This window comes from Pleurodeles waltl, chromosome 8, assembly GCF_031143425.1.
Source record: "Pleurodeles waltl isolate 20211129_DDA chromosome 8, aPleWal1.hap1.20221129, whole genome shotgun sequence".
Taxonomy (NCBI): Eukaryota; Metazoa; Chordata; class Amphibia; order Caudata; family Salamandridae; genus Pleurodeles; species Pleurodeles waltl.
This window is the reverse complement of record NC_090447.1, coordinates 4,106,008-4,133,887: the sequence shown is the minus strand read 5'-3', so window position 1 is coordinate 4,133,887 and position 27,880 is coordinate 4,106,008. Positions and strand designations below refer to the sequence as shown.

The following is a 27,880-nucleotide window of genomic DNA, read 5'->3' as shown; positions in this document are numbered from 1 at the left end:
CAATGTTCTCTCAATACAAGAAGCATTTTAAAGTTGTCTGCATCACACACAAAGCCTTCCACTGGGGCAACCCAAAACACTTGTCACAAATGCACACCCCATTTTGAGGTAGCCACTCTCTCTGTAGTGCAGAATCAATGCTTCTAAAATGTTCCTCATTCAGGAAACAAAGGACTATCTTGTAAAGTATGTCTGGAAGTGCTACAAAAATCTGGAACTTGATTCCTCCAGTGACATGCACAAAGACATTTTTGAATCACGAGAAGGACCTAAAACAGAACATTAATACATTCAAACCCCCCAGCCCCTACCATGATGGCTCCCTCTAACATTCTTTTATTTGAATCCTTTATAAATAGAATTGTGTATCTAGTGTTATGGGAAATGAGTTGGTGCTAGGGGCGTTTTTCTCCTAATTTGTAACCTTATGTGTAATGTTCAACTTGCTCTTCATGTAAAGCCCTTTGACACTCTTGGGCCTGCTTTGTGCCAAATGAATCTGGAAAATAAAATAAATACTGGCCTGTACACAGATTGATCTCAATGCTGATTAAAATGGTTTGAAAGTTACTTTAAAGACAATGAAAGTATGAATAAAAAATAACTAAAATTATGACAACATCAAACTAGTTATCCTTACCTGGCTTGCATAAGTAATAAACCACATTTAATGTTATTACAAACTACCAATAGATATGGGTTTTGTAAATAATAAGGTTTATTAAGAAATATTACTAAGCAAAAGTTTACTAAAACATTAGCAAATACAAGTGATTTACATTGTTTTAAAAAAAAAACTGTGGTTGTGCACAATGTTAACTTTATGAAAGTGCATAAAAGGGAAAGACAGTTTTTTAGAATATATGAGTTGAGACATGTTTCGATATCCTAATTGCCTCCTTCATTACTAATTCAGAGCAGTATTTGCAAGTGTTTTTTACATCTGTATTCAAGTGTCTCAGTGAAAGCTCTTCAATTAAAACTTTGCATGGTTGGTGTTAGTCTTAAAGGAGACAGGTCTATGCTCTTTTCTTGGTTTGTGGTAGAAAAATAAACACTGTGTCTAGTGCTGTTCATGGATTGGTATACAAGATGTACAAACATCTGCAATATATCTGGCCCTTGATTTAAAGCAAATGTAAATAAAGTTTCCAATACATTAACATCAAATCAGAGGTTAATATTTCTTGACAAAAACATTGATCCTGAAGTAAGAAGGTTCTTTAATAATTTTATGTTAGCATTTCATTCAATATCAGCATTAGAAAAAGCCTTTTATTTCCATATGCACAAAGAATTTACAGCTGATTGAAACTGATCTCAGAATAGGTGCATTTCATATTTATACACCATTGTGAAAGTAAGTGAAATCAATGTTCTTAAAATAAAATTTATAGTGAATGGTTAGCAGTCCATTTATCTCAGATGGCAGATATTCCCACTAAAGATGTTAACTGTAAAGCTGTTGTCAGTTATTTTTAATATAGTTTCTTATTGAACTTTACAAGTTATTAATTCTTGTTTCACTGGCAACGTATTTTGTGTAATTTGTAAATTAATCCTGAAAGACTGAGGCCCTGATTTGGAGTTCGCAGACAGGTTCATCCTTCACAAACATGACGGATATTCCGTGCGCCGTATCACAAGTGCATTATATCCAGCGGTGCTTGAGATATGATGGGCGCCCAACTCTAAATTAGCCCTAAAAGTGAATGACATTTTAAAAAGTAACATCTCCTGAAGACTTTTGGGTATTTTATGAAGCCTTTTGACATGACTGATGACATTCTTTGATTGATATGTCACTGATTGTTACCTACTTCATCATATAGCTTCAATGTGCGTTATTATCGGGATTTGTTGGCCATGGTTTTTGCAATAAAAGAAATTAATGAAACACCAGATCTGTTGCCAAACATCACGCTTGGCTTCCGGATATTTGATTCCTGCATGTCTGAGAGCCGAGCCATTGAAAGGGTGCTGAATCTTCTCTCAGGCGAAAGAGTGACAACTCCTGGGTACCGGTGCCCACCGCATCCCCCTCTGGCTGGCATTGTGGGGGAAACAATGTCATCCTTGAGTGTCCCAATGGCCAGGATTATGGGAGCTCTTCATTACCCGCAGGTAAAGATCAGGAGCAATTCCTAATAATGCATATTAGAACAGTCTAAAAAAACTCTGTTATTAAAAGATTGTGTCAAAGTACATTGATATTTTTTGATTACTGTTGATGGAAATGCAGTTTTTATACAACACTAATGGGAAAAATAACTATTTTAACACAGAATATTACAGTCACTCAGAAATTGCATGATAAATCAAAGTCCCCGCCTAAACATGTTTAATATAAATGATAGTGGTAAGTTCTTTGTTAGCAAAAACTCACTTCCTCTCCTTGCAAATTAAATTATAGTGTACCTTCACTAATCTGGGAATATAGCTCCATATTTAGTTAGGATTTCTTCCAAAAAGCTGTATGCCAGGAACTCGAGTCACGGAACACAACCTTATAAGTCTAGCAGCATATCTGTCCTATTCCCTGCATGCTGGATTTGAGAGGATACGGTGAGAGACGTGGGAGGACAAAATGTTTTTAACACAATCAGGGCTTCTTCTTATGGGAAATTGAGCCCTTAGAGGACTTGAAAACTATTTAATGCTACAAGTCATTAGGCTTCAGGAGGTATCTCTCTTTAGAAACACTCCTGGTCACTGCCATAAAGACCGGTGTTGTGTGTGAAGTCTTGCGATAAAGACCGGTGTTGTGCGATTCCTATTATTGTAATGAGACAGCGTGTTTTAGGGCGGCAGCACCACCGCGAGTGGTTGACTCAGTCAGTCCCACACCATCTGGAAGAAGTCGGCCTAGCTCCTGGCTAGCCCCCAGTGCCTCACCGAACCCTAGAAAGGAAAGGTGATTTGTGGAAACCTAAACATGACAGCGATTCCTCAGGGAATTCGTGATGAACAGATCATACCCCTTTCACTCAGTGACTCAGAGACTCACACATGCTAAAGCAGAATACAACATGCAAGATAGATTTCAATGTATATATTGAAACAATTTCATCTGATTATAAAACAGCATGAGCTGCGATAGTAAGGCAGATGAAACATAAAACGGTGATCATCATTACGATTAGGGTATAGAAGATAAACAACCCCACTGTCTTTGTATGATCCTAAAAGCTTAATTGATTTCTACATATGCCCTATGTCTAAGATCTGAGAGCATAGCGGTGGAAACCCTTCTGTCTGGACCGGTCTAAGGGAAGGACCCCAAACTCCACACATGAAAAGGCAGCAAGGGTCTGCCTGTGTCCAGATGACAATGCTCTCAGCTGGCTGAAGAGTCAGCGCCAGAATCAGTGAAGCTGTCAATGGAATGGTGCATGTCTCAGGGTGGCCATGAATGGAACGCCCTCCGCCCCCCTATGCCTGTGTGGTGTTTATGTAATACATCCTATAGTGTTCTAAAAAGGTCTGACGTGATAATATGTCTAAGAAATGGGGACTGTCTCCTGAGCTCCTGGAGCAGCAGTACAAGTTAGAATATCATGCACAAAACATGACAGCCTTGAACAGGGCACAGAGTGGAATGTTTGCAGATAAAATGTGCAAAGCTTTCAACTATGTCTTCTCAGAACGAAGCAGCTGATTAAAATTTAAAAACAATGAGCTAAAAGCTTGCTGTGTTAAAAAATATGAAATTAATAAAACCGTGTCTATGTGTCAAATGCACAGGCTATGGGCCTAATGCTCAAATAAGAGTGTCCAACCCTGGCACTAGGAAGAACCCACCACAGTGGCTCACAGGAAGTCTTGGTTCTCTGGGTATTCAAAGACAAGAGAGCCCCCTGAAAACCATAAACAACTGAGTATTATTGAAATATGGCCCCTAAAGGTGGTATCCCCAGGGGATTTTGCTGCTCCTTTAAAACATCTGGGCCTAATGATGATCCATAGTAACCTTTGGACCTTTAACTGGTCTCAGTACTGAACTGTGTTCTTACCCAATATTGGTTACCAAGTCCCAAGTTGCAAATGAAACTGGAAATCAACATTCTCTGCTCCTCAAACTTCCACCATTGAATTTAAAAGTGTTGCGCCCTTGTTTTCTGGATGGTGCTTTTTTGGGGGTGAAGGGATTTTATAACTTCCGATTGAAAGCATAGTAGTTGGAGCTTAAGCCCCCTGAGGGACCTTTAATCCATAAGGCTAGATACATCATAGCAAAGTTGCTGCACTTTAACCCTAGTGTCTTTAACTGCTGGCTCAATTTATTGACTATGTTGATAAATGTTAACCATGAAGAGTCCAGAAAATGTCTCGAGCTATGGACCCAGAATCTGAAACAGCATCCATATATCCATACGCGTTACCCAATCGTCCTCCAATTTAGGAAATTAGCTGATAACTGCTTCTGTTTGAAGCATTGTCAGCACTATTCAGTAACTGTCCCACCATTCCTACTGCTTGTTGACATGCCTACAAGGTAGGTCCATTGTTTGTCGTACCTCTAACATGGAGACCACTTCTTCTTCATGGCACTCTTTTGCTCTGTTCTTTACACCAATGCTACACATAGCCTGCAGTGTTTAAAAAATGGTGCTCCCATAGTACCTTCCGAAAAGGCAGACACGCTTAATGGCATGTAAGATTGGAAAGACATTTATTATACATTTAGCAGCTGACTCTCTTTTTTAGGTCATTTTTATAGCCTGGTCGGCTAATTTACCTGGGTGAGTAAAACCAGAACACTGTGCCCTTATTATTTTCTATGATTCTACCTTGTTGGAAATGGTCCTCTCCACACGGTCACCCTCAGACCTTTTGTCTTCCTCCTCCTACTTTTACTGGATTTTTGCCTCTTGGCCTTAGGACTCTGTGCACTTTACTACTGCTAACCAGTGCTAACATGCTTGTGCTCACTACCCTAAACATTGTGTGATTTGCATACCCCTGATTGGCATATTTAATATAAATGTAAATCCCTTGTAGAGTAGTCTACCGTATACCCAGGACCTGTAAACTAAATACTACCAGTGGGCCTGCAGTACTTATGTGCCACCCACTTAGGTAGCCCTTTAAAAACATGTCCCAGGCCTGTCATTGCAGCCTGAATGTAGTTTTCCACTGTCATGTCATGCCTTGGCATTTAAAACCCCCTGCCAACCTTCAAACTCCCCGTTTATTACATAGAAGTCACCCCTAAAGTAGGCCATAGGCAGTCCATAGGGCAGGGTGCTGTGTAATTTAAAGGCAGGATAAGAACTTTTCAAGTCAAAATCATCTCCTACTACTGTGAGGCCTACACATCCCATAGGATTACATTGGGGATTCCTTATTACATGTAATACGCTATAATTGCTAAACCAGAGGCAGGTGCTATGTCAAGTTTGAACTTGTAATGATAAATCCTCTTTAATGGTAAAGTTGAATTTATCATTGCAGGTTTGAAAAGGCCACTTTTAGAAAGTTGCAAAAACAACAGATGATGGAGAGAATGTAGAGCAAATCAAACATTCACCCCCTGTCACAGATCTGGGTTTCATCCATAAGTTTTTTTGCTTACCATGCCATTCCAGCCATATGCAAATCAGTCTTGACCCTGTTCCCCGTGGGAACAATTCAGCCCAAACTGCCAGGCCAGATACTGCCTGGACCAGAAACAAACATCCTTGGACCGTGTAGCCAGGCTCTCGCGACCGCGCCCTCTCTTTCTCTCAGCCGGCATCAGTCGATCAGCTCCCTCGATGCATTTCCGCGTTCCCATAGCAACATGGGAACGCTGCGCAACGTGTCAGGCGACAACTTCCTGGTCCAAGGACTACAAGAGAAAACGGACTATACCCAGGACAAAAAGAACGCCACGGAGAAGGAGAAACCTTGCGAAGCGGTAGAGACAGACACGGCGGTAAAGGACGGATCCAGAACCTCCTGCGGGGTCAACGAGACCGGAGCTGTTTCCAATTACGGAGAGGAGACAAGGGCGCGAGAAGCCCGCCACGACCCCGGAGGGTCGTGGCTACCGAAGGTACGGTCCCTCCTAGGGACGAGGGGATCACAGAACGACACAGGCACCGGGGAAGGGAACAGGGGAGGTGGGAGAGGGGAAGGAGAGGTGCACGGAATCACTAGGAGAGAGAGAGAGTGATAAAACGGAACGTGGCACTATTGGCAGGTCCCTACACCAGCACAGTGGGACATCCTCACCTACAACCCCTGCTTGCTCCCTCCCCACCCTTGTCTAGAAAGAGTAACACCCAGAGTGCTCAGAAAGACTTACCCTAGTTTTTTTTCCTTTTTCTGTTGTTTTGTGGTTTCCCGGAACGCTCGAGGGATCCAACAATCAGAGGTCTTCCAAACCTAAAGAAGGGGACAAAACATGAAAAGGAAGAGAAGATTAACAAAGACAAGACCAGAATCTTTCAAACCCACAATGAACATAATGAACATTAGATAGTCTCCACTAAATGTAAAAGATAATAAAGTACTCTTTAATTTCCACGAATTATACTTACCGGAGTCAGCCTTTCTGTTCTCGTGTACCGCCATAGCCTACCACAGTGGTGTCAGAAGTGGGATCATAAATCCCGGAGGCTAACTGGCGGCATACACCATGAGTGAAACTCCTACCCTTGAGGACATGATTAAACAGCTAGCGGAAGGCCAACGCCACTTACAATTAGTGTGGGAGGCACATCAACGGGAGGCCATGGAAGACAGGGAAGCTCTGCAATCCGCCTTAAAGAGCCAAGCTACAATCTTGGGCAATAATCAGCTTGTACATGAGACGGCGCTAAAAAAATTAACAGACACCATAGCAGCCAGTAAAGTGCATCCCAATGTCCCTAGTTCGGTCTTACAAAAATTCCAAGAAGGCGAAGACCCAGATTCCTTTTTTACGAACTTTGAACGGGTAGCCTCCTCCGCCCAGTGGCCGGAGGACCGGTGGGGACAGTACATTGCACCATTACTCACCGGGATTCTGCAAACGGCCTACCAAGCTGCCAATCCTGACGGCACCACCCCCTATAAGGACATAAAAAGGAGTATCCTGGAACGAGTTGGTCATGACACAGAATATTACCGATTAAAGTTCCGGAAAGTGAAGTGGGGCCCAAGTTAGGATCCTCGCACATTCTACTTCCGGGTGAAAGACTTAGCCTTGAAATGGTTGGGACCCATAAGAACAACCAGAGAAGATGTGATAAAGACCAATATTCTGGAACAATACTTAGACTCCTTACCCCCTAGTACCAAGAATTGGATAAGACAGCACCCGAAGATAGACACTGAGGTTGCTATAGATCTGGCCTGTGCTTACCACCGGTCGGGGGATGTCAAACTACTACAACCAAGAACAGTCCTAAAAACCCCAACACCTCCGCCAAAACCAGTCCCAAGATGCATACCGAAAGAATCTCGGTCTCATAAACTGGCGGAGAATCACCCCATGCAATTGCCTCAATGCTTTAGTTGTGGGGAGTGGGGCCATATTGCAAGGGTATGCCCCAGAAAATCAGATGGGGTTGAACCCATGTAAATCGGGGCTACCCGTCGTCGGGTCCTATGTACAGGAAAAGGAAATTCGAAGTTTAAACATGTTATCAAGATAAACGGGCATCCCATCTCTGCTTTAATCGACTCGGGTTGTAGTCAGTCCGTAATCCGGAAAGATTTATTGGACCTTAGTGACCTGACCACCAACCAATGGGTCACAATATGTTGTATACATGGTGATAAAGTAAAATATCGCCTAGCATTGGTTAAGGTGGAATGGGGACAATATCAAGATATTTTTCCAGTAGGGGTTATGGACCGATTAATAGAGGACTGTATTATAGGAACTGATTATGTCCGGTTCTATAATCTCTTAGACCAAACCCATATCCAAAAGGCAATTCCGGAATGGTGGACAGAAGCACCATTTTCCAATTGTGTTATTGAATGCCCTCCAAGTCGTAGAAAACTCACCTAGAATGAGAAAAGACATGAGAAACTACGATTTCAAGAGACTAGAAAAGAGACAGGAGACAACAAGGTAGTGGCAGAAATTAGTAACGCCCCCATGACTTTCTGAGCCAGCCAGAGAGAAGACCCTTCCCATGCCCATGCCTGGAATGTGGCTAAAACAGAGGTCACGAACGAGGTGGGTTCTTATTTTCTAATACAGAAAGATCTCCTCTATAGAATAACCACGACTACCACAGGAGAAACTAAACAACAACTAGTTGTTCCCGAACCATATCGAACCCAAGTACTGTTCCTAGCCCATAATCAACCTGGAGGGGGTCACTACGGCAGGGACAAAACAGAAGAATACCTCATGCGAAGATTCTATTTGCCAGGGGTTTATGCCCATATCAGGAGATATTGCTCACAATGTCCTAGATGCCAACTTACCGAAACCAGAGTACCTAGGAAAGCCCCCCTATTCCCTCTACCCATTATTGAGGTTCCATTTAGCCGGGTGGGTATGGATTTGGTTGGTCCTCTGCTTCCCTCATCCAAAGGACACACCTATATTCTGGTCATAGTAGACTACGCTACAAGATACCCCGAAGCGATCCCCTTATCCAGTATGACTACAAAAACGGTAGCCCAAGCTATGATAACGTTTTTTTCTCGGACAGGTTTTCCCCAAGAGATCCTTACTGACCAAGGTACCCCTTTCATGTCAAACCTTATGAAGCAGATATGTCGATTATTAGGGATTTCTCAAATAAAGACCTCGGTATACCACCCCCAAACAGACGGTTTAGTGGAACGCTATAACCGCACCATAAAGACATTATTAAAAAAATAGTAGACGAATCAGGTCGGGATTGGGATCAGAAGTTACCCTTGGTCCTTTATGCCATAAGGACGCACGAACATTCCTCTACGGGTCACAGTCTGTTTGAATTAGTCTTTGGAAGACAACCGCGTTGTCTTCTGGATATGGCAGCAGAAACATGGGAGGAGGAAGAGGAAGAGGGGAAACCCTTGCTAGATTATGTTCATCAATTAAAAACCCAGTTACAAAACCTATGGGAAGATGTACATAGACACCTTGAGACAGCACAAACTAATCAAAAAACCTATTATGACAAAGGAAGTAAATTACGCTCCTTTCTCCCGAACGATTAAGTACTCATAATGAGGCCAACATCTGAACACAAGTTGATAGCCAAATGGCAGGGGCCATATAGAGTTCTTAAAGCAGTCACCCCCGTTACCTACCTCATAGAATTAAATGCACACCCGAAAAGAACCCAAATCTACCATATAAATTTACTAAAACAATGGAAACCAGCAGAAGAGTTCGAAAATCAATTAGCCAGCGGATGCTTTATCTCGCCATCCAAAGAGCTAGACGTAGAACTATGGGCCTGATTCTAACTTTGGAGGACGGTGTTAAACCATCCCAAAAGTGGCGGATATACCACCTACCGTATTACGAGTTCCATAGGATATAATGGACTTGTAATACGGTAGGTGGTATATCCGCCACTTTTGGGACGGTTTAACACCGTCCTCCAAAGTTAGAATCAGGCCCTATATCCCTTAGAGGAACAAAACCCAGAAGGGAACCCCTGTATAAATACGTCTCTAACTGACACTGAGAAAAAACACCTATATGCACTCTTAAACCAACATTCAGACTTCTTCTCAGAAACACCGGGTAAAACCACTTTGATATACCACAATATAAAAACACCCGAAGGACGGATTGTCCGCCTCCGACCCTATCGTATACCCGAAGCCCGGAAACACGTGATCGAGGAAGAAATAAAGAAAATGCTAACCCTGGGGGTAATTGAACCCTCCATTAGTCCATGGAATTCCCCCGTAGTGCTAGTCCCGAAACCCGACGGGTCTATTCGATTTTGCATCGATTTTCGCAAACTCAATGATATATCAATGTTCGATACGTATCCCATTCCCCGAGTGAATGACGTCTTAGAGAGATTAGGGAAAGCAAAATACTTGTCAACCCTTGATCTGACAAAGGGGTATTGGCAAATTCCCCTCGCTCCAGACGCGAAAGAAAAAACAGTGTTTTCAACGCCGTCCGGCCTCTATCAGTTCACGGTTTTACCCTTCGGTCTTCACGGAGCTCCTGCTACTTTTCAGCGCTTGATGGACCGATTGCTAAAACCATTCCAAGACTTCACAGCAGCCTATCTAGACGACATTGTCATTTATAGCGATACTTGGCATAACCACTTACTACATCTAAACAAGGTCTTTACTGCTCTGACAGAAGCCGGGCTAACGGCCAATCCCAAGAAATGCATGTTAGGAAATACAGAAATATCCTATCTAGGCTATGTGATAGGTAATGGCACCCTTCAACCACAAAAAAACAAAATTGAAGCCATAATGCAAGCTACTAAGCCAAAAACTAAGAGGGACCTACGATCCTTTTTAGGGTTGGTAGGGTATTATCATAGGTTTATACCCAGATATTCAACCATCGCTGCCCCTCTTACGGATCTGCTGGCCAAACAACGTCCCACTACATTAGCACCATTTTCTGAGACTCAGTATAATAGCTTTGAGCAATTGAGGAAATCCCTTACCACTGATCCGGTGTTAAAGTGTCCTGATTTTTCCAGACCATTCTACCTCTATACTGACGCTTCTAACATCGGCCTTGGAGCCGTCCTCACCCAACCCGATGGCGAAGGTTTTGATCACCCGGTTGTCTTTATAAGTCGGAAACTTCTTCCATGGGAATGCAACTACCCCACTATTGAAAAAGAGTGTTTAGCCATTAAATGGGCGGTAGAAACCCTGCAATACTACCTTTTAGGCAGGTCATTTATCCTGTACACTGATCATGCCCCTCTTACTTGGCTCGCCTCCCATAAGGACTCCAATTCCAGAGTGTTACGCTGGTTCCTAGAACTGCAACCTTTTACTTTCCAGGTCCGCCACACTCCTGGTTCGCAGCAGGGACCCACCGACTACCTGTCTCGGTTCCCTCCTTCTTCCTCCTCGGTCCTCGATCAGTCCCGATCATGGGATGGGGAATGTAGCCGGGCTCCCGCGACCGCGCCCTCTCTTTCTCTCAGCCGGCATCAGTCGATCAGCTCCCTCGATGCATTTCCGCGTTCCCATAGCAACATGGGAACGCTGCGCAACGTGTCAGGCGACAACTTCCTGGTCCAAGGACTACAAGAGAAAACGGACTATACCCAGGACAAAAAGAACGCCACGGAGAAGGAGAAACCTTGCAAAGCGGTAGAGACAAAGACGGCGGTAAAGGACGGATCCAGAACCTCCTGTGGGGTCGACGAGACCGGAGCTGTTTCCAATTGCGGAGAGGAGACAAGGACGCAAGAAGCCCGCCACGACCCCGGAGGGTCGTGGCTATCGAAGGTACGGTCCCTCCTAGGGACGAGGGGATCACAGAACTACACAGGCACCGGGGAAGGGAACAGGGGAGGTGGGAGAGGGGAAGGAGAGGTGCACGGAATCACTAGGAGAGGGAGAGAGTGAAAAAACAGAACGTGGCACTATTGGCAGGTCCCTACACCAGCACAGTGGGACATCCTCACCTACAACCCCTGCTTGCTCCCTCCCCACCCTTGTCTAGAAAGAGTAACACCCAGAGTGCTCAGAAAGACTTACCCTAGTTTTTTTTCCTTTTTCTGTTGTTTTGTGGTTTCCCGGAACGCTCGAGGGATCCAACAATCAGAGGTCTTCCAAACCTAAAGAAGGGGACAAAACAAGAAAAGGAAGAGAAGATTAACAAAGACAAGACCAGAATCTTTCAAACCCACAATGAACATAATGAGCATTGGATAGTCTCCACTAAATGTAAAAGATAATAAAGTACTCTTTAATTTCCACAAATTATACTTACCGGAGTCAGCCTTTCTGTTCTCGTGTACCGCCATAGCCTACCACAGACCGGTTTCAGGATATCACCCTTCATCAGCCAGGCTAGCTTGAATCCAGCTATGTATATTGATGGTGTTAGTGTCAAACAATTTCTTAAAATGCTCTCTATTTTTCTAAATTGGTTTGGGATATTTATTGTGTTGTGTTGTTACTGTATTGCTGTTTGTGTGCTGCGTAAATACTTAACACCTTGCCTCTACATTTAGCCTGACTGTGTTTTGTGCCAAATTACCCAGAGTTCATCACAGATTTAATTAGTGACGTTTGTGGTTCTCCCTGCAAGGGATTGTGGCTATTGCTTGACCAGAGCTCACTCCCCAGTGAACTAACAACCCAATTTCTCACACACTAGATGCTCAAAAATGTTGAACGTCTATAGTTCAACAGTTCGGGGTCCAATCCCCAAACCCCAAATTATTTTGACAGACTATTTTTGAACCACCTGTACCTTTATTTACAATCATTACCCAAGTTGAAGCAGCTGCTTCAGAGAGTTTGGTGGGACTCTGAGGACCTGCAATAGCATCCCTACTTTCCCCCATTTATTTGGATAAATATTCACAGTGTCTGTACTATTATAAATGCAGGTCACAATTTTACAGTTGGCTTCAGTGCTCTCCCCAGGCCTGCTACGCACTCAGGCCCATATTTATATTCTGTTTGTGCCAGATTTGCGGCATTCTTTTTTACGCAAACTTTACTCCATATTTATATTTTGATGCTAGACCAGTCTAGTGTCGCAATATTGGAGTTAACGTAATTTTTTGCCTGCGGAAAACTACCTTGCGTCAATGAGATGCAAGGTAGGCGTTCCCGGGCAAAGATGACTCTAAGGCCCTTGAGCCTTATTTATCCTCCCGTGCAAAAATCATGCACAGGAGGAGGGCCTTAAATTATGGAGCTAAGCCTGCTTAGCGCCATTATATAACGCATTGGTATGGGCAGGTGATAGGGGACCTGGGGGACATTTTCCATGGTCAGAGACCATGGAAACAGCCCACAGGTGCCCTTCCCTGCACCCAGAGACACCCCCACCCACCCCCATCCATGCCTGGAGGACACCTAAGGATGGGGGGAGCCATCCCAGGTACGTTTTTTCGATTTTTTATAAAAGTGCTATGGGGGGCCTAGCTTGGGCCCCACTACATGGCACTGTGCCCAGGGGACATAAATTCCCTGGGCATGGCCATTGGGCTGGGGGGCATAACTCTTGTCTTTACTAAGACAGGAGTCATGTCCATGGGGGTTGTGCGTAAAAAATAAAATGACACTAGCCAGGATATAGTCTTTTTTTTTTCACTAACCTGACTAGCGCCATTATTTCCCGCACAATCTCCAGTTTGCCCTACGCCTCCCCTACCCGGTTAGCGTCATTTATTTTGACGCTAACAGGGCCTTAGCGCCGGCTTGAGCCATTCCTTAAATATGCCGCCCGGCTGGAATCCTGGAATGGCGTGAGCCGGGGCTGATTTTTTATGCAAACCTGCGCTAATGCAGATTTGAGCCAAAAAGTATAATTTGGGGCCTTGGTCCCATGTTTTATCTCTTTTGTGCCATGCAGACATCACACCAGTCTACTGCTGTTCCTAGATGCAATACTTCCCTGTATAACACACATTTCGCTTCTACCCGTCGACATACTTTTTGTTACACTAAGTTGCTGTACCTACCCTACACGTGCACCACTCCCCCATAAGGCGATTACTTTATCTTAGGGACTGCAGCATTAGCTTCTAACTCTCGCCCTATTTGCAAATCTAAAAATAAGTCTCATCCATCTCTGCCTCTTCCTGCAAAGTTTTGAGGTGACCTCTCTAGTGGGAGCTGGAAAAAAGGGGAGGGGGCTAAAACGTGTTTTCCCCAGGTACTTTCCCATAGGAAAATTAGATATAGGCAAAATAGCTGATTTACAGAAAGCGTTCTGTGTGTGATTTGGTGCAAATATGTCTAGAGGTTTTTGCAAAATTAAGGTTTAAACATGTATGTATATATTGGGATTGGGAGGATCCGCAGAACCCAGAGATAACCTCTGGTTGGCTTGGCCAGTATTAGAAATGATGTTCAGCAGTGATTTTAGGACTTCAGGTACTCAGTCCCCTGTTCTGGACAAAGAATATAAAAACATATTGGGGGCAGGATAGGGTTACCTTGTTAAAAACCGAGGCATGCTGCAGGGGGTCCCACAGAGGTCCCCTGGGACCAAAACTTAATTTTTATTTTGGCAGAGTCCAGCTCCCAGGTGAGCAAAGGTCAGGGGTGCTTTTATACTTTATAGGGAGAAGGGATGTAAGCCTCCCCTCCCTGAGCCATTACAAATCCCCGGGGACCCTATCCCTGGAACCGCTACCTATATTTATGGGGAGGGCGAGCATGAGGCCCCCGTCCCCAAGACATGTTAAGGCCCTGGAAACCCCAATAACTCTGGCTAAATTAATTTCAATGGAGAGGGAGCCTGCAAGCGATGGCATAGCCCCGGGGACCCCATCCTCCGGGCCCTCTGTATTGTGTTATGGGGGGGAGGTGTGGGGCTCTCCTTCTTTAGTCATGGTTTTTGTGTCCCAGGGACCCCATCTACTGGACGCTGTGAGGGCCTGGGAAGGAAGAATTCTGAGCTCCCACCTGGTAGGAGATGAGCAGCTTCTCCCCGTCCACTCACAGGGATTGCTCACCCCAGTGGGAGCTGCTGAGAGGCTCCCTCAGCACAAGTCCCGGCTCCCCTGCTGCCAAGGTGAAGAATGTTGTCGGGTGCCCTGAAGGGGACCAGGAAACCCAATCTTTAAAAAAAAAACATAAAAACCTTTGGCCATCTCCCGCGCAGCCCAACAGAATGGAGCTGCTTGCAGGAAGCTGAGGTCAAGGAGCCCCAGGGCCCTCCCAAAAGCTCCACACAAGGAAAACTGTGAGCGTCCCGGGCGGGGCAAGGACTCCCACCAAAAATACATTAAAAAAGAGAAAGAATAATAAATTATCAGCTGAAGCCTCTCATCAAATGTTCACCGCTCCCGCCAAGGAGGCCAACAGATTGCCCACCAACTGCTCATATTCTGCTGCACAGAGGCGACACACAGAAAGTGCTGAAAACAACAGAACTTAAAGTGACAATAATAGCATTCAAAAATGACTTAGAAACTAATTGAAAAAAACTAATGTTAAATTGACATTATGGTTAACATGAAATTCAACAGTTATCCTTAACTGAATGAATAATAAGTTGAACCCTGACATAACTGTAATTCACACTTTCATCATGCATTGCATCTGCGCTCATATTTTATATCACTCATGACATGTTCAATGACAGCACTGATGACATCACTGGTAACATCACTGATGACATCACTGGTAACATCACTGATGAGATCTTAAGTTGCATCACTTATGACAACACTGTGCACGGTGGGGGTGGGATTCATAGTTGCTGCAGGGCTTCTTGGGTTGTAGTTACTTGAGATAACTATAACTGGTTAATTCTAGTGTATTTTTAATTTTAAAACTTTATGTTGTCGCCTAACTGTAAGATTATTTTCACCTTTGTTGCTTAACTTAAAAAGTAGGTTACAGGGACGTTATAGTTAGGCTCACATTTTAAATGCCCCAAACTATGGAAGTTCAGCCGGTTATAGTTAGAGCTATTTCAAGTAACTATAACTTGTGCTCTAACGTAACTATAACTCATCCCCTTGCCATGCACAGTTTTTATATCAATCAAACGGTACAGTGACATTATCAGTGGTGCTATAAAAGGTGTCATGGGTGCTGAAATATCTGGGGTAATTTACAGTGCATGGCAAGGGCGCGAGGTATAGTTACCTATGTGTATGAGTTATAGTTAATTGAAATAACTCAAACAGCTGAATTTCTATGGTATTGTGCGTTTAAAATGTGAGCCTAACTATAACGTCCTTGTAACCATTGGTTTTTTAAGTGAATTTCAGATTTTTCAATTCTTTTTCCTAACTATAACCTCCCTGTACGATACTATACTATACTTTTGCCTACGATTGACATATTTCTATTTTTCTGTGCTGGGTGCGATGCGGGGCAATTATTGAACTAGCGGATTTCTATAGCATAGGTCTATTTACTTTTCGGGCTGATCGGCAGTCCGTCATTTATTTTTATTGTCCCGAGACTCAAATGAACGAACCCGGAAGTGTATTTAACTTCCGAGTTCATGTACGCATGGCTAGCATACTCGCTGGACTTCCTGTTACTTAGACGCCGAAATTAGGATTATGGAGTTAAGAGTTAGGTACATTATGGTGAGTTTGATTACTGATTCGATTAGGTGTGAATAATGATTTTGATTCAATAATTTAAACAATCGTTGTTTTGTGGTATAGGTAACCACGATGGCAAATTCTAGAATTTATTAAAGTCTTTGTTACGATATTACCAGGCACTAATCTTGGATGACTTATTATTGATTTCCTGATGACATTTATTATCACTTGCTACTCTATGTTAGGGTAAACATGTGTTAACTTTATCTCTCTGAGACAGTTCTGTTTTTCTCTTGACAGTGTATTTATCTTTTATTCTGAGAATTGTTACATGGCAACATATCGTTTTTGGATTAACTGACACTTATGTCTAGTGCTTTAGTGATATTGGATTTTGAAGGTATTGTGTTATGGTAGTTTTACATTGTGGTGGTTGTTTAGCACCATGGGTTGCATGGTTTTGGTTTTAATTAAGATTTGTCACATATATATAATATTTCTACTGATATATTGGTTGTGGGTAGTTGTTTTCTTGATCTACGAGGGTGTTTGAATTTGCAATAGATTATCTTTTTACACTGTGTGGGTGCTTGACTATTTTTCACTATTCACCTCCCTTTGGGTTCTGATATATATTTGGAACTAAATTGACGGTTGAGCATAGTGGTCTTAACTCGTGTGTGCTTGTGATTTCTAGCCCTGAAGAAGTCGCAAGGGATATTAATAATTCCCAAAGACGAAACACGTGTTGGCTGGAAAGCTGGAAGTACAAATTTCTATGGATTGCTGAATATGAAATCAGATCTTCAATAAATTCTGGACTGATTAATTTACTCTAATAGTCGACTTCAATGAACTATAAGATGCATCATGGACTGTTGTGTGCAACTATATATGTGTGAACTATATATTTCATGATTTTTGTATAATTTAGGGGCACCTCATTGTGTTAAAAATATAACGTCCCTGTAACCTTTTGTTTTTGAGAAACTTTCTATATTATTTTTAACGTACAGTCATTTTAAATACTACACGTTAATCCAACCGCCGCCGCACATGGTTTTCAGCCGTGCACAGCAGGGTTGACCACAGGGCCTAATCTGTCGAACTCCCCTGGCCATGGGAGCCACCACCTCCCCAGGGCTATATTTAAAAAAAGACGCAGGGGAGCACAAACCCCCGATGTTCCGGGAACCATCACCTCCCCTGGGCTATATTAAATTAATATAAGGGCAGCATGGCAGACCCTTGGGGTACCGGGGACCACCACCTCCATGGGGCCAAATAACAATTTTAAAATGGGAGGGGACCTCGTGGCCCCCCATCATAGGCTGATTTTGTCCCCAGGGACCACAATCGCCAGGGGCCCAGCCACATGTCCCTGGGTGCCCTAGCCCCACCCAGGACACCCAAAAAAGACTCCTGGGGATAGCAGGAGGAGCCTTAAAGCCTGCAACACTGCAACAAAGTAGCAAAGACGACTACTGCAACTCTGTAACGCTGATCCTGCCGCCTTCTCGACTGTTTTCCTGGTGGTGCATGCTGGGGGGGTAGTCTGCCTCCTCTCTGCACTAGAAGCTCCGAAGAAATCTCCCGTGGGTCGACAGAATCTTCCCCCAGAAGGGACCGGCATTACCGGTCCCCTGGGTCTCCTCTCAGCACTACGAGCATGGTCCCTTGAATCCAGCAACTCTGTCCAAGTGACTCCCACAGTCCAGTGACTCTTCAGTCCAAGTTTGGTGGAGGTAAGTCCTTGCCTCCCTACGACAGACTGCATTGCTGGGAACCGCGTCTTTTGCAGCTACTCCGGCTCCTGTGCACTTTTCCAGGATTTCCTTTTGCACAGCCAAGCCTGGGTCCACGGCACTCTAACCTGCATTGCACGACCTCCTGAGTTGTCCTCCGGCGGCGTGGGACTCTCTTGTGCAACTTCGGGTGAGCACCGTTTCACTCCCCTTCGTAGTGCCTGTTCTGGCACTTCTGCGGGTGCTGCCTGCTTCTGAGAGGGCTCCTTGTCTTGCTGGACGCCCCCTCTGTCCCCTCACGCAATTGGCGACATCCTGGTCCCTCCTGGGCCACAGCAGCATCCAAAAACCCTAACCGCAAGCTTTGCAGCTAGCAAGGCCTGTTTGCGGTCTTTCTTCAGGAAAATACTTCTGCACGACTCTTCACGACGTGGGGCATCCATCCTCCAAAGGGGACGTTTCTAGCCCTTGTCGTTCCTGCAGAATCCTCAGCTTCTACTGCCTAGTAGCAGCTTCTTTGCACCCACAGCTGGCATTTCCTGGGCATCTGCCCACTCTCAACTTGATCGTGACTTTTGGACTTGGTCCCCTTGTTCCATAGGTACTCTAGTCTGGAAATCCATTGTTGTTGCATTGCTGGTGTTGGTCTTTCCTGCAGAATTCCCCTATCACGACTTCTGTGCTCTTTGGGGAACTTCAGTGCACTTTGCACTCACTTTTCAGGGTCTTGGGGTGGGCTATTTTTCTAACCCTCACTGTTTTCTTACAGTCCCAGCGACCCTCTACAAGGTCACATAGGTTTGGGGTCCATTCGTGGTTCGCATTCCACTTTTGGAGTATATGGTTTGTGTTGCCCCTATCCCTATGTGCTCCCATTGCATCCTATTGTAACTATACATTGTTTGCAATGTTTTCTAATACTATACTGCATAGTTTTGGTATTGTGTACATATATCTTGTGTATATTTGCTATCCTCATACTGAGGGTACTCACTGAGATACTTTTGGCATATTGTCATAAAAATAAAGTACCTTCATTTTTAGTATATCTGTGTATTGTATTTTCTTATGATATTGTGCAAGTGACACTAGTGGTACTGTAGGAGCTTCACTCGTCTCCTAGTTCAGCCTAAGCTGCTCTGCTAAGCTACCATTATCTATCAGCCTAAGCTGCTAGACACCCTATACACTAATAAGGGATACCTGGGCCTGGTGCAAGGTGTAAGTACCCCTTGGTACTCACTACAAGCCAGTCCAGCCTCCTACAGTACCTATGTACCATACACTAGGGACTGGGGGCACCAGTATTCCAATTATGAGTGGAATACTGTATCCAACAACCACATTTAAAGGGGAGAGAGCATAGGTAGTGGAGTCCTGGTTAGCCGGATCCAAGTGATACAGTCAAACACACTGACAAACAGGCCAAAAGTGGGGTTAACCATGTTAGAAAGAGGCTACTTTCTCACAGGCCGCATTTTATTTCACGGGACACGGTCCCCAGGGGTGGAAATCCTCTTTGAAAGTGGCATAGGGGTAAGGGTTAAGGTACCCTGACACCAGGGGTGTGATATAGGTGTGTTTTAGGGGCAAAATATGGGTTGAAAATAATTTTGCATCACAAGTTTTCATGAATTCTTGCAATTATTAAAACATTTAAAAAAAAACACAGACTCACTCATACACAAATTCATTCACTCATACAATCACTCAGAGACTCATGCACCCATTCACCCACCTACTCAGACACTGATGCACACACTCAGGTCCTCCTTAAGAGTCTGGCAGTCCCAGGACTGCCAGAATCGCGGAGGTGGTCAGACCGCCGCCAATGCAGCAGTCTGGCCTCCACATTGTGACAGATGTGAAAGCGTCACTGTCGGACCGACGGCACCACCACTTTTTTGCTGACCGACGGCCTGGCGGTGCCGGCGGTCTTAATCCACCAGGGGAGCACTGCAAGCAGTGCTGCCCTGGGGATTACTAGTCTCCTTTCCACCGGTGTTGGAAAATGGGTTATTGGTGAGGGCAGGTAATTACCTACACTTAGCAATAGGCCACTAACCTCCACTTAGGTCCAGTTAGGTCTCAGTAAATTAAACCCACCTTAACCTTCGGTAGCTTGGCAACGAGCGACAAGGCGTAACTTAGGAGACAGAGTGTAAAGCATTCAAATATCACAAAACAGTAATTAAATAAAACTCAGGCAAGAGTTAAAAAATACAAACTCACTTTATAAAAATAGATTATATTTTTATATTTAAAATGACACAAAAACGAATAAAATCAGATAAGGGGAGCCGGAGATTTGAATTTTTTAAGAAAACAAAAAGCGCCAATCTGGATCTGGTCGTACCTCGACCGGGGCAAAGTCAAAGTTTAAGGCCAACCGCGATGAAGCCCGGCTCGGCTACAGCCCGCGGGAGGCCACGGTCAAAAGTTAACCTTAGGACTTAGTTGTTTTTCGGAAGATTTTCTTCAGCAGGACGAACCTGCCAGTCCAATCCGACCTCCTGGAACTCTTCTTAGGATACGCGTCACGGGAGCCCTCGGTGGAGATTTTTACCTTCGGACTTAGTCATTTTTTCGAGGTGAAAATCCTTCGACTGGGGCTAACCTGGATCTTGATCTGACGTCCTTGGATCCCTCCTCGGATACGCTGGCTGGGAGGTCCCGGTCAACGCTACATTCGGACTTAGGGTGTTATTACAACTTTGGAGGAGGTGTTAATCCGTCCCAAAAGTGACGGTAAAATGACGGATATACCACCAGGCGTATTACGAGTTCCATAGGATATAATGGACTCGTAATACGGCTGGTGGTATATCCGTCACTTTACCGTCACTTTTGGGACGGATTAACACCTCCTCTAAAGTTGTAATAACCCCCTTAATCTCTTTTTTGGAGATTTTCTCACCGGGATGAACCTGCAAGTCAGGCCGGGTCGCGGTTGAGGCAAGCCGGCTAGAGTTGACGCGGCGGGTCGGTCCCTCTATGGAGCTTTTTTCCAAAAGTTCTCAAAAGTTCTCCAAGCTTCTGGATCTTCTTCCAGTTGTTCCTTTAAGGTTCTTTTGGGGTCCACAGCTCACCCCAAGGTTCCAGTAGCTCTGAGATGCTCCTTGGGGGTGTGGACTACAACTCCCAGATGGCGCAAACTCCTTTTTGGCCACTGGACAGTGGTCAGCTGGTTGGTTTCTTCAGGAGTTGGTGCAGGGGACTCTGGTTAGCAATTTTTCACCTGTAGCAAACAGGGAGTCCCTCCTTGAACCAGTTGAAGCCAGGCAAAGTCCTTCTTGTGGTGATACCCAAGTGTGCAGCTGGTGCAGTCCTTCAGAGTGCAGGGTACAGGTACAGGCCAGGGTTCCAGCAGGGCAGTCCTTCTTCTTCTGTAGTTCTTCCCGGTAGGGATCTGGTAGGGAACTGAGGTGTGGGTGCAGGACTGCCAGTTTTATCCCTGCTCCTGGCTGAAAAACAGGGGGGGTCCTGGTTCTCCAATCAGGTGCAGGGTCCTTCCCCCTGTGATGACCACTTCCTGAGAAGTGTGGCAAAAATCAATCCCAGGGAGCAACATTCCTCAAAAATCCATCATGGCTGAAAATGATTTTTGGAGGCTACATCTGGCTGAGCCCTCCCACTGGTGTGGCTAAAAATTCTAAACACACCCCTCTCCTGCCCTCTCCTAATCTAATCAAGGGGGCACCTAATTGTCTGGGGTTGCAGGATGTGAGGGTGTTGCTGGATTTGGCAGTCGTCACCCTTCCTGCTTCACCATCTGCTGAGGGGAGATCTCCTCCCACAGGCACATCTCTTTGTGTGAAGCCAGGCCACTTCACACCTCATCAAGGCAGCCTGGTCAGGCTGCCAGAGGCGGCCAATCCGAGCACAGCAGCAAAAACACTGCAGGGCTACAGTTGGCAACTTTTCAGGTAAAGTTTAAAACTCTTTACCTGAACAAGTAATATTAAATCCAACAACTGGAAGTTGTGGGATTTATTATAATAATTAATTTGATATCAAACTCTTGGTATCCGTTACTTAAGGGGACTTTTAAAAATTAAAATAAAGTCTCCCCATTCTAACCTATGGAGGCCATTGACTACAATGGGGGAAAAACGAATTTGGCTGTTTTACCTCACCAGGGCTTATAAAACTATTTTTATAAGGTCCCTGCTTATAGTTACAAGGCACCCAGCCGTAGGGGCACATAGGGCACACCTTAGGGGTGACTTATATGTAAAAATAAGGTAGTTGAAGACTTTGGAACTACTTTTTTTTCCAAAGTCGAATTTGGTGATGCTATAGACCTTTACCAGATGAAGCAAACTAAGGCAGCTACTATGAGTGTGTGGGAAAGGAGTTCAGAGGCTCGCTGCTTCCCAAACTTGTTTCCCACAGTCAGTATGATGACCACCCTGTACAAAGCAGCTGAATCCCAATCAACAAGATTAAACTCAGAGGATCCAAGATTTAGACAATGCATTCCATATATATTTCACCTTCTACTTGAGAGTGACTTGTCTGTACGGTCATATGCAGTGAATCATATACTAAAAACAGGAGTCAATCTTCAAAAACTTTCTACAAAAGATTTTGTTAACAAAGTTCAAGAAAAAGATGAAAACTTAGAATGTAACTTACCTAATTTAATGATGTACCAGCGTGGCACCAACGAATATTGGCTCCATTATCATGGAGAACTGAAATGTATGCTGAGAAACCTAGGATCACCAACCTGTTTTTAACATGGAGTTCTACAAAGTATGCATGAGATCATCTTATTGAATTCTTGAGAGAAGCAATCTTTAATCTAAATGATTTTAACTGAAAGACAGCTGAGGAACTCTGTTCATTAGATGATGCTAATGTTTGTAGATTCCTCAACCACAGGTTTCAAGCTATGCTTACTTTTATCTGCAACAAAACCAATCGTCCCCTGCAGAAGTAAGTGATTTCTTTTGAAGGAATGGGTACCAAGCAAAAGGTGCTCCTCACATTCACCTGCTACTATGGATAAAATATGCACCAAGCTTTAGAGCAGAAAGTGATGAGTCTGTCTTGCCTTTTATAGAGCAGTGTGTGACATGTACTATACCAAAACAGACTGCTAACAAATGTCTGGGAGAACAAGTTTTATGTTTTCAACAACATAGATGTGGGAAGTACTATCATTATAGATAAAGGTCAAAAGAAAAAAATTATACAAGATGTAGATTTGGATTTCCAAGACCTGGGACTTCAAAAGGAAGAGAAAATAGCTTCTTGTCTTCAGTGAGACATACTAATTCGCAAATCACCAAAGAGCACATACAACTTAGAAAGAAGTGAAAAATCAAAATGCATTAGTGAATATAACCCAGTGATTTTAAAAATGTGGAAAGCTAACATGGACATTCAATTTGTTGTAGGCAACTCAATCGCTGTGGCCCGGTACGTGACAGCATACATCACAAAAATCAGAAAAAACTGAGATGAAGGAGATGTGGGAGGAGATTTCTGCTGAGAAGACACTTAGCAAAAGATATATTCATTCAGTTTGAAAATGCTTTCCCATAGGGAAATGGGAAGTTATAAGGCTTGTGACAGGTTAAGTTCAGCAAGTTTGTTCTCAAAATCAGAAGGAATTGTGTGGATTAGTCTTGGTTTGTCTACTACAAGAAATTGAGTATTGAAGTATTATCCAGAATGTCAGTTCCTGGCAGAGATTGACACAGAAAGTACAGACATAGTGAAATCAAATATGTTGGATACAACAATCCAAGAAGAAGTCCACATCTAAAGAACAAGTGTCTGTATGAATTTTTCAAAACTACAGATAAAAAAGTAATGTAACTGAGAATGGAGATTTCGACTACTATGAAGATTGCTTTAGTGCTGTGAAAGATACTATTCAGTGTCCCATGTTCAATAACTACTTAAAATGTTAAATGATGAGATACAACAGGAAGAAATGATTGCAGCTAAAGTAGCTAAGGATAGCCCTGAAAGCAGCCAAAGCTCAGCACTCTCAATTCAAGATCTGTTATTGACAATGAAGCTGCAAGAGCTATAACTGAAGTAGAAACTGCAAGGAACAAGCTAGACAAGAAGTAGTAGATCTGGAACCGTTAGCTGCCCAACTGAACAACAAGCTGAATGACATTTGTATTGCAGTAAAAGGTTATTTAGAATATGGATTACAACATGAAAAGAAGGAATGCAATTGCTCATTTTGCAAGCCAATACTATTATATATTAGTGGTCAAGCTGCACTGGAAAAAGCTTCTTAATGTAGCCTTAGAACCCGGTATATCGGAGGCATTTAATGGCCGGGAGAGCCCGTTACGGTGGGTTCTAAGGCTATTAGAACATTCTGCCACTCGGGGACAGACTGTTCTATTAAATAAAACAAATTCCTCACTAAACCCGAGGGGATTATAATCCCCTCGGGCTCCGTGAGGCTTTGTTCACAGCTGTTGCTGTGAACGAAGAGAACATTGGAATGTTGGCTCTGGGCTTTTAAAGGCCAGTAAAAGCCCAGAGAACACCATTGTCTGCAATGGAGATCTGAACATTCCAATGTTCTAATTAAAGTTATCTCAATTTATCTAAATAGGAATACAGATTCTAACTTATTCAGACTGGTAACTACACCTACTGTACTAGCTGCACACAATATCAAAAGAATAACTTTACATAGACTACTAATGCTACCTGTAGAACATGACAAAAACTTGAATACCAGAAGTTATCTCGTGAAGCTGGTCATGAGATAACAAGAGTTTCGAGGAAAATGAAGCTTTTGATTATTGATCAGATAATATTTGGTTTTAAATCTAATGCTTGCCTTTGTCTACCTTTGAATGCAAAGCATTTTAAAACTGATTCTGATTTTTTGCTTGGAGGGAAGCATTTGATTGTTTTTGGAGACCTATTACAACTTCAGTAAAAGCACAGACTGTTTTTATTCTAAAGGACATTGGAGTAGGAGTTCTGACAAAAGAGGGAAAACTTATTTTGGAAAGTCGACTTATTAAAAAGCTGTTTCCCTCTATTAAGATGGTAGCAGATTTAATGTATACCTGTTGTAAAGAGGGGAAACAGATAGTGTCATTGATGCCTACCATTCAAGAGTGTGACAAATTATTAAAACTAGAAAATGAAGATATTTTGGAGATTACAGCAATAGACAAAATGGAATGTCGAGGTATAACTGTAGTTGTGAGTGAAAAATTACAAGATAAATTAGACTCTTTGGAAAAATCAGTGTCCAGGACTGCTGGACTAGAGAAATGGTTAAGTGTTTGTAAAAACGACAGAGTAATTTTAAGACGTAATTTTAAAGTGAAAGAAGGATCCGTAAATGGTGCCATTGGTAAGTTGTTGATTTCGTTCATTTTCCTAACCGTGATCAGGTTGAATTCTTAGCTATAAAGATTGATCAAATTGATGGGGTGAAGCAAACTGGAAGGTAAGTTGTACGTTTTTTGCTCGCTAAAGATTTGTATGTTAAACAAAAACAGTTTCCAGTTTGTCTTGCATATGCTGTAACGATCTACAAGTCGCAATTTTTAAAGAGGGGACATCAAATGTGGTATTGTCAAGAGTCCAGACATTATCTGGTTTGATTTTGGTTGACTTTAAAGAGAACAGGCTCAGTGCATATGCAAATTGCGTTAGAGAATACAACAGTCTAAGAACTAAGGGCCTGATTTATGAAAGTTTGTGCCACCTTTACGTCATTTTTTGATGTAAAAGAGGTACAAAGTTACAAAGTATAATTGCATCAAGCAATTAGGCAAAGGAGATGAAATCTTTTCATAAATCAGGCCCTAAATATGCTCCTTATTTAGGACAATATCCTGTTTATGAGAAAAAGGTGTGTACTAAGCAGATATTGAGAAAGCAAGCAAAAAAGATGACACAAAAGACAGAAAGCACAGCTAAAGAAGAAGGTGTTAAGAAAGAAAAGTGTAAAAGACAGATATTGTTGGTTATGAGCTGGATAACACTAGTGATGTTAACTGCTATGCTGATGTTGTTCAGAATATTCTCTTCCATCTACCAAATGTTGTAAATGCAATCCAGGAAAAACCTCGGAAACACATAGTGGACAGCACTATTTCATTGCCTTCAATGCTTTTCTCTACAGAAGTATAATACAATCTGCTGAAGGAATAAGAGAACTTGTAGACAAATATATTGGATCTGTTGTATTCATTCTGAATGCTCATCAACATGGACAGAAGTTTATTATGGTGATCCTTGGAATTTTAGAAAAAGAAAATCTGAATATTGAGGATATATTTGGACTCAGTTATACATGGAATCATGAGTGTGAAGATTGCTCTTTTTCATCTACTACAGACTGAATTTTGTACTTAACTCTGCCAGATTGTAAAACTGTGTCTTTAGAAAAAATAATAAAAAAGAGTGAGCAAAATATAATATGTCAAAATTGTAAATCAAATGTAATCTCTATAATGGTTATATGAGGAGTGGTAAATATACTATAGCATGGTTTCAATGATACAGAGCTGATGGAATAAAATTAGATACAGAGATGACCAACTTTAATGCTGGCCGAATTTCAGTTTCTAATAGAACATAATATAATTTGGCTATCATCTTCAATAGAGGTGTAAACATTATGGTGGTCATTATGACCTTGGTGGTCCTGCCCCATCACGCCTGAAGTTGCGGTCAGACCGCCAACAGCGTGGCGGGGCAGGACCACCAAATTATGACTGCGGCGGTGAACTGGCAGCATCTCAGCCAGTTCACCACCTGTGCCGTCAGGGGAGTGGACCGCCTGGCCGAAGGTTGACCAACTTCAACCCGGCCGTCCACCTAACACCGCCCGCGTATGATGAGTATCCAGTCTGCCAGGGATTCCGTGGCGGCAACCCTGCCACGAAATCCCTGGCGGTAGGGATACTGGTGACAGGAATACTAATTCCTATCACCACTAAAGGACTCCCCAACCCCCCCCATGTACGAGGCCCACCCCATCAGAAGCCCTCCACCCCGAGCAGTGAAGCTCCCCCTAGTCCCTGTACTGACCCCCCACCCCCAATCCATGTACTGACCTCCCTGCCCCTTCACTGTACTGACCCCCTCACCCCTGACCCACTCACGCACACACCACACTTATATACATACATGCACACATCCATGCTCATTCATGCACACACACATACAGGCACGACATCCCCCGCATTCACGCATTCGCACAAGCACACAGACACTTGCACAAGCACACAAACACACACAACCCCCTCTTCCCAACCCCTCTCCCCTGTCGGATGATCACTTTACCTGGTGGTTGCGGTGGTCGTCCGGGAGGGAACGGGGTCCGTGGTGCTTGCTCCATCACCAGTACCCTAACAAAACAACACCCCCATGCCATTTACAATGTTGTAAATGTTGCGGTGTTATGATGAAATGGCGACGGAGCAAGCTGCAATAGACCGCCGACCACCAGTATGGCTGCTGGTGGCTTCCCCGCCAAATAGAGGTGGAGTGCAGCCATCAGTCATAATAGAGCAGTCTGTAGACCACCAACACTGGCAGTCATATTGCGACGTGACTTCGGCAGCCTACGGATTAGACCGCCAAAGTCATAATGAGGGCCTATGTCTGGACATTATACTGCATATTTGAAGACAGAAAACGGATGGACAGATTGCAATAATAGCACTCTCCAATTTGAACAAAAATTACCTTTTAAACTTCCTAACTCTTATTTACTGTTTCTTCAAGCAAAGTTCTAAAGTGTATCTGTCGGATAGTATTAGATTTAGTATTCTTTTTAACTAGATCATTACTGCTGCAGACATCATTCAGCCTAAAAAGGATGATGTCTTCAACAACATATGGTAAAGTGTTGGGTCTTTAAAATGTTTCCTAACACTTTTCAGAAAAAAATGAGTTCCTAGCCTTCTTTGTTCATCATTCATCACTGGTTAGGATATCATTCAGCCTATCAAGGGCGATGTCAACAACAGCTACGGAAAATGAACTGTGGATGAAGTTGTT

At 43.4% G+C, this 27,880-nt stretch overlaps 1 protein-coding gene across 1 annotated transcript in view; it reads left to right on the top strand.

Annotated features, from left to right (window-relative positions):
• LOC138249001 (extracellular calcium-sensing receptor-like) overlaps positions 1–27,880 on the top strand; it is a 177,656-nt gene that overhangs the window by 9,165 nt on the left and 140,611 nt on the right. Inside the window, 1 exon segment of the mRNA XM_069203056.1 lies at positions 1,833–2,124. Within this exon segment, the coding sequence (XP_069059157.1) occupies positions 1,833–2,124 (292 nt within the window).